At 37.1% G+C, this 12,722-nt stretch overlaps 1 protein-coding gene and 1 long non-coding RNA gene across 3 annotated transcripts in view; one reads left to right on the top strand and one right to left on the bottom strand.

Annotated features, from left to right (window-relative positions):
* Window positions 1–332: 332 nt before the first annotated feature.
* The window catches only part of arhgap15 (Rho GTPase activating protein 15), a 15,921-nt gene continuing 3,531 nt past the window's right edge, over window positions 333–12,722 (bottom strand). The window contains exons 2-13 of the mRNA XM_036139608.1: window positions 8,693–8,876; window positions 8,550–8,621; window positions 6,584–6,724; window positions 6,381–6,470; window positions 6,195–6,293; window positions 5,962–6,097; window positions 4,677–4,811; window positions 4,273–4,371; window positions 4,049–4,126; window positions 2,571–2,705; window positions 2,229–2,334; window positions 333–721 (exon numbers count right to left, since the gene is read on the bottom strand). Coding sequence (XP_035995501.1) covers window positions 538–721; window positions 2,229–2,334; window positions 2,571–2,705; window positions 4,049–4,126; window positions 4,273–4,371; window positions 4,677–4,811; window positions 5,962–6,097; window positions 6,195–6,293; window positions 6,381–6,470; window positions 6,584–6,724; window positions 8,550–8,621; window positions 8,693–8,876 — 1,459 coding nt within the window. The 3' untranslated portion in view covers window positions 333–537. The remainder of the gene's footprint in view (window positions 722–2,228; window positions 2,335–2,570; window positions 2,706–4,048; window positions 4,127–4,272; window positions 4,372–4,676; window positions 4,812–5,961; window positions 6,098–6,194; window positions 6,294–6,380; window positions 6,471–6,583; window positions 6,725–8,549; window positions 8,622–8,692; window positions 8,877–12,722) is intronic.
* Window positions 9,182–12,722, top strand: part of LOC118563753 — a 17,485-nt gene continuing 13,944 nt past the window's right edge. Inside the window, exon 1 of one of the 2 annotated variants that reach the window (XR_004931413.1) lies at window positions 9,182–9,231. This is a non-coding gene — a long non-coding RNA (uncharacterized LOC118563753). The remainder of the gene's footprint in view (window positions 9,232–12,722) is intronic. The other variant, XR_004931412.1, reaches the window with a different exon arrangement.

Raw genomic sequence — 12,722 nt, 5'->3', positions numbered from 1 at the left:
TTTTCTTGCTCAGATTAAAACTTTCCAGACACAAGTTTCTATTCAACTCGGACTAACGGGCTGATATGTGAGTTTGTAGATACTGGGCACTGAGCTAGATCCGCTGGTAAGCACGCTTGTGTTTATATATTAACACAATAAATAAATATATATATTTATTGTGTTTTATCTGAAGAAATCTGCATATCCAGCAGTTCTAAACAGAGTTTGGACTGATATATGTATCATATACACCAGTCTGTTTAATATATGCAAATAACATTATACATTTGAAAATAAATGTTCAGCATTTTTACTTAAATTCTGTAAAAAAAAATGGAAGAAACAGTCACTTGCAAGGTTATAATATTTTAATATTTACAGTTTTATTTGATCAACTTCACATGTTTGTGTATGAAAAAAGACTAATGATCAAACATTTCAATACATTTAATTCTTTTTACACTCCAGGCAACCAAACGCTGCTTCAGTTGAATGATTTTCTACTGGTGATGAGGGAATCTGAGTCCATCAGTCTCATCTGACTTCCTGCTCTTCTTACTTTTTATCAAGGCTGAATATCTCTCGACTCTCGATGAGGATGAACTCCACGATCTGGTTCTGGTAAACCATGTTGACCGCCATGTTTCCTCCATCCAGCTCAGGCCACATCAGTGTTGGCCCAAACACAATACCAATACCCTGAGTGGACATCAGATTCTTCTTTGAAAAACCCAGAACTCTGGGAAAAAAAGCAGAAAAAACAGTGAAAGGGATTATTGATATAAGAAGCAGTTATTGGATGGAGTCTACCTCCAGCAGAACAAAGGATAACGACATGGTCTATTTGATTTAGTTTATAGTGTCAGGTTTGGGTCAGTTCTGGTTCAGGTGTATTACATTCAGATTTCATTCAGATATGGGTCTGATGCCGTATTATTTACAATATTTTAACATTCAAGATGGATGTAGTTCAGGTTTGGTTCTGGAGGTTTGGGTTTGTGTACAAAAAGCAGTGTGGATTTCCAACTGAAACATGGCATACACCTAAATTTTGTAAACTGCATATGCACAATGACATCTAGATATAAAACTGCATATGCACTGTTCCAACATTATTTCCTTCGAAAATCCCAATCAACGTGGAATTGAGCTCACATCAGAAAAAAAATTAACTCTTCCCTTGACGCTTCTCCATTTTGATATGCAAATATATATAAATGTGTCGTGCATTCTCGACACTCCTTCCTCCTATATGAGGCATGTGCATAAAAATAAAGACGACAAGCAATCTTTTTTTTAAATTTGCACAAACAGCATTTCATCCATTGAGTTTTCCACAACAATCTCACATAGTATTATTGTAGTCTGCAGAGGTGCACAGAGGAAAAGAGAAAGACTAAGGTATTTCAAGCATTACGCATGTATATAATGCATAAACCACTATAAACACAAAGGCATTTAAGAGTTTTGGACAATGCCTAGAAACCAGAGTTTAACCTGTAAAAAATAAGGAAGCCGGTCACTTGAATCACTGACTACAAACAAAGCCATGAAGTAATAACAGCATACCCATGTTGCACAACCATGCTCAGAAGGCCACCTGACTAAAAAGTTTGTTATACAGGATTTTTACATTGAATGAAAATACTTCCTGTTAACATAAATAAATCCATCTAGTATGATGTCTTAAAAGAAAAGTGCGTGCAGTTAACTAATTACCAGTTGCATGAGAAAAAAAAAATTTTCATGCATTGTGTGTATTAATGTTGGCCTGTTTCCTCATAGATGGCATAGAGCTAAAAGGGAAAGTTAAGATGGGATTCCAACTCCCTCTAAAATATCTCTGTTAGTGGTAATCCCATGGTCAGGCTTCTTTTAAGACAAAGAGGCAAATCTTCTTATGCAACTTGCACTTTTCTGTAAATTATGTTTTATTAAGTTATTTAGTTTCTGCTGATAGTGTTTGTAAAGTTTCATTTTTGTTTTGTTTGATCAGAACAACAGTGGCTCCTATAAATCTTACATAAGACTGTGTCACTTGTGATATGCTCGATAATAACAACAATGAGTATTATTGAAAAGAAAATAATTTATTTCTGCAACTCAATTCACTAAGTGAAACATATTAAATAAATGAATTAGACATAGACTGGTGTATCTTCTCATGTAAATCTAACTGCCAACTCATGGATGTTTTAATAACTTATTCTGTGTCTTTGTTGTGTATAATTGTATAACAGATGTACCTTTGCAGGTGGCTGAAGAGCAGCTTCATGGTGTCATGGTTGGGTTTTGGTAGCTGCTGGATCAGTTTCTTCACAGCCTGCGTTTTCTGTCTTGAGTCTTTAATCCCTGTTCAGACGCAGCAGCAGCAACAGTGTCAGTTTACATTTCAGGACTTTCATTGATCATCTTCACTTAAGCATTTGGGAATTGCTAAACCTAAGATTTTTTTTAATTTCAGTTTAAATTGGTCTGTTTCTATCATAACTGCAGCAGATATCCCTATTGTTTAACCAATAGGAAAATCTATCTGACAAAGTCTAGATGTAATAACCCAAAGAAAGAAATGATGATTATTTACTCACTGACTGCATCCACAAACTGTTGGAAGAACCTGAAGGGGAACAGCGGCTCTGGCAGCTCACGGAAAAACATCTTCAGAGCTCCTGTGATGACGTGGATGTCTTCCCACTGAGTGTGATCCAGGTCCAACTCTTCCTCTGGGAGAGAACAGACACAAAGACTTTGGTGTCTCCATCTGACAAATGTAATCTGGTTTAAGTCAAAATAAATATTTCCCCCTCATTACTGATGTTATTCAATTGTTATTGAAGATTCTGACTTTCTGTATGTGTTTAATTTTTAAACCGTCATGTAGACAAATCTATCTAAATTACAATTATGCTTCCAGAATAGAAAATAGAAATTCAGTTTAACACTGAAAACGATTTAAATTAAATTAAATAGTTATGTTAAAAAGCAAGGCCACATGAGCAAATCATTAAAATCACCTATAAATAAATTACTCTAAGTGGGGAAACAGGAATATATATGGTTTACAGATAGTAAGATCTCTTCAGATTAGATTTTTATCTTAAAGAAACTTGGCTGCGATAGGAAGCCTTTAATGTCTGAGAGAATTTCATTCAGTTAATCTTTATCATACAGTGTTGTAAAACGTTTTAAAGCATCCATTCCATTGTTGATTATTAATTATTCATGTTTCAAACCCTCACCAGACATTTTGTAATAAATTCCTGGATTATATGTTTGCCTGAGAGAAAAGTTGCTATCTCAGGTGTACACATGATTTTCTTTATTCTGTTATTAGTTGCATCTTTAAAGAAATAAGATTTCACAACAGTCATACTGTTTCTCAGTAACATTTATATTTGGAGCAAAGCTTATTGTGTCTTCCTCGTCATCTGCTTGTTTGAAATAGGATGTTTAGGCAGCTTTTTTGAAGCAAACTAAATTTTAACTTCATTTTAAACAAGCAACAGTGAGTAAAATAGTTTAGCAGCTGGCCAAAATGCTGCATCTGTTAATTAGAAGTGAACTAATGGAGGAAGACAGTTTGGACTAAGCTGAAGTCAATTTTTTATTAAGTTGCTCAACCTTTGAAAAGATGCTACTGTGTTTAAGTCTGTTCGTTGGACTGTAGTTTAGAGGTGTGTTAGATGTACAGTAGAGTATGTGCTGCTGAGTCAGAAAGATGTTACTGAACTTTTGGTAAAACATTCTGACCATCAGGTATCATGAGATAATATAAGGAAACTGAAACTATCTCTAAGCAGCCCTGACAAACAGAGCTGCACAGTTTACAGATTAGTGGTGCTTTAGATTAATATTGTTCATTGATAGATTATCTTTTCTGTTTTCTGAAAGGTCAATGGTGTCAAACTAATCACAGCAGCTTTATTTCACAGAATATTCTGAAAAAGATTATTTTCCAAAATAATTCAGAGGGTTATTAGATGTATTTCTATTGAATCATTATTTATCATCCAAATTTAAATTCTTTATTTTGTTATAGTGAGAAAACATTGGCTTCAAAACAGACCTTGATCAACAATGAAGCGCAGTTTTTGGATTGTGGCCAGATTCCCACTGACTCTGTAAATCCCGTCTGCTTCTAGACCTGCAAACATTGAAACAGTTTGTGAATAATTAAATGAGCAGATTGTTGTGGGTCTGATGGTCCAGACCGATGGGCTCTGACTGACTAGTCAATTCTGTGTTAGGGTAGAGTTAGAAATGAAACAAGTTATCTTCCAGTGAACGCACCTCGTTTCTCCACAGCTTCTAAACAAGTCTTCACAAACTTTGGAATTGTGGTTCCTTCACGTTCGCAGAGCGTCAGCAGGTGGCAACCAAACACTCGGTCTAAGATTCAAAGGAGAAAATGTTCAGGCAAAAATGTCAACATTCTCTTAAGACTCCTGATATTCTAGTCTTCTATCTTTATCTCTCAGACATTTTGAACACTTAACAATAAAAACATGTTTTACTTTACTTCACAGGTTTGGTTTAAACTTCTGCTTCTGGCATGATATATTTCAAGTGCATATATGTCGATGTTTCAATTATTTTTTCTAAGCATTACAAGAGTCATTGATTGACTGATTGATTTTCCTTGAAAATTATATTTAATAAAGAATATACGTTGACTAAATGATATTTAAAACAACCTTTGATGAGGCCTTTCTCCTGCAGCGTCTTCATGGACGGGCGTCTGATGATGAACTTTTTCAGTCTGTTCTTCACTCCATTCTTGTCTGCGCTGTCTGACGCGCTGTGTTTCAGCTTTGAGCTGCCAAACATGTCTGGAAAAGGATTACATTTTCAATAATAATCACATGTTCTGGTTTCCACATCCAGCTGCTTTGACTCGACTCTAATGGAAACTCTTGACCTGACTTTACTTTTGTCGATGAGCTCAGCAGGTAGAAAATAAGAATTAAAACAACAAAACTTAAGTACAAACAAGAAGTCTCACCTTAATATAAACTGTAGATGAGTCTTTCTGGTACATTTTGGTTGAAACAAGTTTGTTCTTTATTCAGTGAAGTTACTCATAGTGGGTAGAGTACCTAGGTATTTTACTCAAGTAAGAGTAGCGATTCTTCTTCATAATGTTTACAAAAAGTACTCCTGGAAGTACATTTTGTTAAAAAGGTTACTCAATAAATGTAAATGTGACTAGTTACTACCCACCTCTGAACCTAAGAAATGGATGTTTAGGAGGTGGAAAGTTCTTGTTGATTTGGAGAATTGTGAGTTTGAGCCCATATTTCTCAGGTATTTGTTTCTTTAATCACCCACCATGATGTCTCACAACACAATACTTTTCTTCCTGCACGTTCCTTCAGGGACAGAGCTGGTCTTTATTTCTGAACCAGTTCTTTCTGTATTTAGTCCTACATAAACGGTTGTTAGAGCATTATCTAGTCCTGGCTCGGTAAGAACAAAAACTGCCTTCATTATGAGCCACAAGGGGCTCATGGAGAAAAAACCACTCAAAATTATGTTAAATCACCTAAATAAGCAGAGGTGGCTTAAATATCCAAAAATTGTACACAAACAAGATTGGTACTTTAAGATAGTATTACGTAAAAAGTGAAACCCCTCATGTAAATGCAATTTCTCACTACCTGATAAATAGGCATGACAAAATGAAACCAAACTAATAATTCTCCAAACAGTACAATAGTTAAAATTGAGTTTAGCTCTGCTCTTCAGCTTACTATTTTTATTTCACCATCTTAATTATAGGTCAGTGCGCAAACACAAAACTGTTCACAGCTGCTTTCTTCAGCTTAAACTATAAAAAGAGTTTGAGACGCTGTCCAGAAACACTGCTGTATCTGTTAATTTGAATTAGCAAGTGCTTATAAACCCACTGTAACTTACTAATTTCACTGTAACTAATTATATTTAGTCTTAAACCTAATTTTAGGCATATTTCATGCTTACTGATGGAGCGTCTGTGAACTGGGTTCCGTTGCTTGGTGGTGGGCGAGGCTGATCCATGTCCAGGTAAGGAGCTGTGCCTGGGCACCAACTCAGAGCTGTTGGACCTCCGCAAAGCGAAGCCTCTGTCTTCTTTAGTCTAAACCAAAAAAATAAATAAATAATAATGGCGAGACTTATTTCTATGGTTCACGTTCCTAAAGGAAGCCAGTTTGTTGTCTAGTGTGGTTTCTTACTGATGAGTCGACGTTTCTTCTGATGGCGTCGTGCCACTTGCTGGCAGTGGAGTAACTTTCAGCCTGGATGAGGTACTCACTGCCTGTTTTAGTTGTGATCTGGGACATTTGGAAGATCACTAAATGTTAGTTCTCAGGTTCAACGATCCAAATGATCTGAATAACTGATGGCTCAGAGAGATTTACCTGGAAGACGTTTTTCTTGCTTGACTTCTCCGTTGTCCACTCAATGACGGCCCCGCAAAGCTGAACCACATCTGTTTTACCTCCTGTTTTCTAAAACCAGGGAACATTGGACACAATATGAGGGGTTGATGCTGATTCTGAAGAACAAAACACCTCAACAGTGTTGGTGTCGCAGCTGAATTTAGGTTTCAACAGTTTCTTACCACGCCAGTTTCCTGCTTGTCTTTATAAAGCAGCAGCTCATCCGTGGTCAGCACTGTCCACATCGAAGTCCAGTTCTTCCTCTGCTTCTTACCATTCTCTGAGATCTTAGCCACGTTAAGGTGTTCGCCTTTTATGTCCACCTGGGAACAATCAGAACCTTATTGACTTCTTTAACCTGTAACATGTAAATGAAGGTTTGTTAAAAGTCCAGAGCGTACACCAAATACACCTCTGTGCATCAGTCAAACCATGATTTACCAGGTCTCCCTATTCTGGAGAGAGACAAATTTTATTTGGTACTTTACTGCTGTTGGTTATTTATCATTTGTGCACGTAGGAGTTGACTTCTTTTAAGGTTCAAGATATTGAAAGGTGTAGTTGGGTGACTCACTACTATTCTGGCCTAAAATTGGTCATCAGATATTTTTATTTGTGACCCCTCTAAGACCTCCTTCTTACATCCAGCTTCACTAAAAAGTTGACTGCTCTTTACATGATGTATGTAATCTCTGAAACAAGCCAAGCCAAGTCAAAATCTACACAGATTCTCAGACAAGTTGAACATTTAAGGTTTTTATCGGAAATGTTTATAAAAATATTTCCTAAATGGCAGCTGTATCCATCTACAAAGAAATATAAACACTCTCTGTCCATTGTGACGCAGCTATGTTGCAGATACCTGAGAGTGTTTATCTAGAATGTGCATAGCTGGTAGAGTCCCAAACAAAAACACTGCAAAAAGAGAACTAAAAATAGGTAAAATTTTCTTTAAATGAATGTATTTGCCCTTGATTTTAGCATGTAAATAAGATTATTTGCCAACGGAATTAGTATGTTTACCCCTGAAATAAGATAATTAGATATACTGTGCTTGAAATAAGATGATGGAGATGAATTGTTCTTATTTTAGGTGCAAAAATCTTACTCCATTGGCAAATAGTCTTATTTACCTGCTCAAATCAAGGGAAAATACATTCATTTCAAGAAAATGTTACTTAGTTTTAATTCTATTTTTGCAGTGAAGACTTATGACTGGAATTGTGGCAAAGCATTGACCCAGGACTCAGGAGGAGTTGACCATTGCACATCACACTTCAGACTCTTCCTGGAAACTTTATCTAATCTGAAACCCATGTATCATGTTCCTTCCACTCTACAATGATCTTCATGTTGATCCATCTCATAAAACCCCTGTAAAAGACACAGATCTTTGTAGTTACAACAGAATGTGAAATAATTCAAGAAGTTATTGCAGAGGTTCACTGCAAAAAGGGAACTAAACGTAAGTGAAATTTTCTTGAAATGAGTGTATTTTTCTTGATTTGAGCAGCTAAATAAGACTATGTGCCAATGGAATAAGAGTTTTGCACTTAAAATAAGAACATTTAATCTACATCATCTTATTTCAAGTGCATGATATCTAATTTATCTTTTTTAGGGGTAAAAATACTCATTCCACTGGCAAATAGTCTCAAATCAAAGAAAATATACTAATTGTAGGAAGATTTTACTTACTTTTAGTTCCCTTTTTGCAGTGTTGCCAAACTGTTCAGCCTGAGACACCCATAATAACAGCGCCTGAGATTGGCGACCCCGATTTGAGCTGGATATTTTATTTATTTTTGGGAGGGGGAATTATGAGAATAAAGTCATATTTTTTAAGCTCTCTTACAAAAAATGAAGCCACCCACCTACGTTAAAATGGGGATGAGTATCTTGTGAAGTGATACTTTGATATTAGCTTAAAAAATAAGGAAAAAGTGTCGTGACCCCCACTTTAGGAACCCCTGGTGTATTGTTCTGTGTTTATGTCTCAGTAAATTAATCCTCACATGATTCATTGTAATCAATTTTATAAAGATTAAAACAGAAAAGTTTAAGTGAAATGGAAAGGTAGCTTATCTTTAAACCTTATAATGTGAAAAGCTTTTTAAGGTGTGAAAACATCAGACGTTTCAGACGTACCAGCGGTTCAAATGCTGCTGCTGCCGTGAGAACCACACCGTGCTGAGATTGATTCCTGCGATGCCGAGAAATCTGAAGAAGACAAACCTGATTTAAAACCCGAGTGAGGAGGTGATGGGTTTGCTTCTGTTGGGTCTACATACAGGTTTCTGAGGAACTTCCGAGTCCTGCAGGACCATGGACTTGGACTGGCTCAGGCGGTCTCCGGGGCTCTGAGAGTTCTTTATCCTCATCTGAACGGCTCCCTGTGCTGCAGCGCTGTGCTGGGGAGGCTGAGGAGGCAGAATCAGCGGTATCTGTTTCCCAGCATTCTGAAGGTTTGTGATTCTGTGGGGGAACAAAGACAAGAAGCAAAGATCTTCTTAAAATGTCTCATATCTCACCTCTAAGTGATCAAACCTCTTATTTAATAAAACACCAGGGAACCTATAGGCATCTATCCAGCTTATGGTGGAATTTTATTGCACTGTTTTGCACATATAACCTAATATTGAGTTTATAATATAATTGAGATGTGTCAATATGAATACAATGCCACAGTTTCCTGTTTTATTTTGAAAATCTGTTAATCCACATGCACCTTGGTTAAAGCATAGTTTCCTGCTTCTCACACCTGACTGTAATTAAACGCCCTCAGCTCTGCTGTAAGAACCCGTTCAGTTTTATGTTGTCTCTCATATCGGTAGGTTCTGTTTCTTTGCTTTCTCTCAGAGTAATTTAGTTGTTCTTATATTTTTTTCCATCATGATTAATTTCTTGAGTTTATCATAACTAGGAATTTCTTTTTGCACTTTTTTGTAAACCACGGTGTTGGATCTTTGTTACAGTCTGTTCTGATCTGCACATTCAGCTTCCTTCCATTTCTTTATTCGTTTCCAATTCACTAAATATATATTTTTCTAACTTAGATGTAGCTTTCTGGCAGGAATTAAACTGTAAAGACGACTTGCAATGCAGATCTATACCAGAGTCCCGTTAACTTGAGCCTGTGCTTTCCCAGAGCTTAAAGAAAAAATACAATTTATGTGCTTATTCTAAACAGAATGCAGATTTTCAGCTAAATCGACCCTTGAAACGGGACATTAGACTTGTACGTTGAAGGGGCACAAAGCATTACCAGGTGCAGTAAAACGTGAAATGTGAAAGTTCCACATCTGAACTACGTATGAGCTCTTCAGACAGTTTTGTATCTCCCTGAACCAGTGGCTCACATAATGCTGCCGGCTCTGTTTCTAGAGTTTGAACATAAAATGGACAGACGTGCATTAACAGCTTCTTTTCAAACTGAAACAAGATCAATCTGTTTTAACAAATTTTAACATTTTTATTCAGTTTTTTCAGTCCATAGGAAATGCACCTGGCCTACTGTTTCTGTGTTTGACTGTTTTTCCCTGCAAGGGCAATCAAGTTAACTGTTACTGCCAGTTCTCACCAATTATTTTCCCTCACTAGTAACTATGCTGTCATCAGCTATGTTAACTCCTTTATTTTTCCTCCAATATGCTGTTTAATCTGTCTTCGATGTTCTTGGACATCTCATCTGAATTGACAGAGTTCTAGGTGGAAAACTGAGGTTTGCCACTACCTTTGGTGCTAACTACTGTTTGCTGTACAGCTAACAGTTCACAATTGTATGCAGTCAAACACTAAAGGAACATTTTGGATACTTTACAGAACTATGTGATTAGGAAAATATAAAACATCTAAGTGCCCAATAACTACTGGTGTGTATACCGACAACTTCCGCTACATTTTCCAGCCATATTGAATTAAATAAAACTCTTTGGGCTGCTCCGTCAACTCTAACGATCCCAGCAGGAATTTCATCTTGTTGTATTTACAACAGGAAACTCCAAACCTCTGGCTCTGGCTCAGCACTTTTCTGTTTATCAGTGTTTCTCTCTTAGATAAACCTATGCTGTCATTCACTCCGTTTACTCAGTTTTTCTTTTGCTTAAAAAAGTTACTTCTTGACCCAGTATTATTATAATATGGGTTGCACATCAAGGATCACATCCAGCTTGCGGCTTTGCTCACACAGCGTTTGTCTCTGAGTGTTGACAGCAACACACATTCCCAGCAGCCTCACCATTGCCAGAAAAGCTGCCGAGAATCTCTGAATTTATCGATACTCTAGATAACCGCTAGCTCCAAAAAGCAGATATTCTGTTATCATAGATTTATTTATGTACGCGTCTTTAACATCATTGACTGACAAACTAGACACACAATTCTCCACTGCTGCCAGGAGTCTAAAGAGTATCCAGCTGCAAATGTCCCGTTGGGGCACCAGAGGTCTCCTTTGCTCGGTCTCCTCGTTCTGAAGACTTTATCAATAGCGTTGAGTGACCAGCTCACCAGATTCATGGTTTGCAATTCGGTGGATATGCTGAAAGGGGATCCGACCGAGTTACAAAACAACATAGAACAGAGTGCACAAGAAGGGAATGTACGGGAGGAAGAGGTAAAGAAAAAGCACCCGCCTTGGCCTTCACCTAGAGCCAGAAGAGAAGAACTTGTGGCATGTGGGTAAATTGTTGGCGTTTGATCAGCAATGGGCCAGACGTTACTGCTATGAGGCGAGTAGCTGGGAGCCCAGCTAACACAACATTGTTCAATGCAGCTCAGTGCAGCTTGTGAGCTGCCCACCGTGATCATTGTGTGCATTCAGGGCATTTTGTTGACAAAAAAAATGTAAGATTCATGCGGATAACTGGTCTGGTGCTTAGATATTGGATGTAGAAAGGCGTTGCTTGTTACACATCTTGTTTTAGTCTACAGACGGTGCTCATCAGCCACCTAGTGTGGAAAATGTGCTTATTGCTCCTTTAAAATAAAGTTATTTTCCACTGTCGTCAAATACGTGGCTAGCTTAAATAACTTATTTTATGATGTTATGATCAACTGAATTTGATTTTAAAGGGTTATAACTTGGATTTAATTGCTGTTACTGACTTGTTAAGTTCAGTACCAGCAGTCTGAATTATTTTTTTTAAACATCTCGGGGACTATGAATCTTCTTCCAGAGGGAAGAAGCTGAAACTTCCTGTGAAACGCATGAAAGCAGAATAGGTGCAGATGTGACTTATTGCCTCACAATTGGCTTCAAGATTTAGTTTTTCATGTAAAATAGACCCATGGTATCTGTAAGAATGCACACTCTCAAAAGTGCACTTTGCTTTTAATATTCTGATGATTAGAACAATTAGAAGGGCACACTGATAGGTGAGGCAGCAAGGAAATGAACAAATCTGTACTAAAATCATGTTTACAGTATAGAATTCAGACAAAGGATGAAGTTGGATCAGTATTTTGTGTGTGTGTGGTTTTTTTAACCTAAAAGCCCCCTTAGGACAGTTTGCTTAAAAAGCTGGCGGGGGAGCCACTTTGATTTTTTCTGGAGAAACTTTCTTCATGTTGTGGTTCCTGTTTTTAGCTTTGATTGCTTCACTTTACTTACACAACACTGCTCCTTCTGTCTGACAGCTGCTAAAAACTGCTAAAAGCTTTCACCACAGGCGCTCTGAAGTATAGAAATTAAAGATAGACAATCAGAAAAATCTATTAAAATGTTAAATATCTCCTGGCAGTCTAACATTTTATATAACTATGAAGAACACAAGAAACCTTTAAATATTCAAATAAAAAAATCTAAAAATCACACAAGGAAAACCAACTAAGAACGTTGTTGTACGACTTTGAAATCTAAAAGTATTTAACATTTCCACTAAATACCTAAATGTATTAGACTTGAAGATTCTCTGCACGAGATAAAGAATACAGTTGCTTCATCTAAACATGTTATATTAAGTATTTTTGTTACTGGCCATGTTTGTCTGACTTTAAACAGAACAAAACCTAGCAGTGTAATAGGCGTGGGTGATAAAAGGACTGATGTTGACAGTTTGACACCTTAGGACTCCATGGAAAAGAGATTGTTAATGTCAGTGGTGACTTTCCTGGTCAAATAAAGGTTTAATAAAGGTTTTTTCTACTGTAGGGTCATCGGCCACGAGGAAGCTTTAACTCTCACCTGAAATAGCTCCTCACAGCAGGTGGGATCCTTAAACTGTTCTAAACAGTTTAAGGTTCTAAACAGTCCTCAACTACATTTGTCCGAGGGCCAGAATTTTTCTCAGCAGACATTGTGAAGGCCAGATGCTTTCGTAAAAT

This window comes from Fundulus heteroclitus, chromosome 7 (assembly GCF_011125445.2).
Source record: "Fundulus heteroclitus isolate FHET01 chromosome 7, MU-UCD_Fhet_4.1, whole genome shotgun sequence".
Classification (NCBI taxonomy): Eukaryota; Metazoa; Chordata; class Actinopteri; order Cyprinodontiformes; family Fundulidae; genus Fundulus; species Fundulus heteroclitus.
The sequence above is the reverse complement of the archived record's forward strand: the minus strand, read 5'-3'. Positions and strand labels throughout refer to the sequence as shown.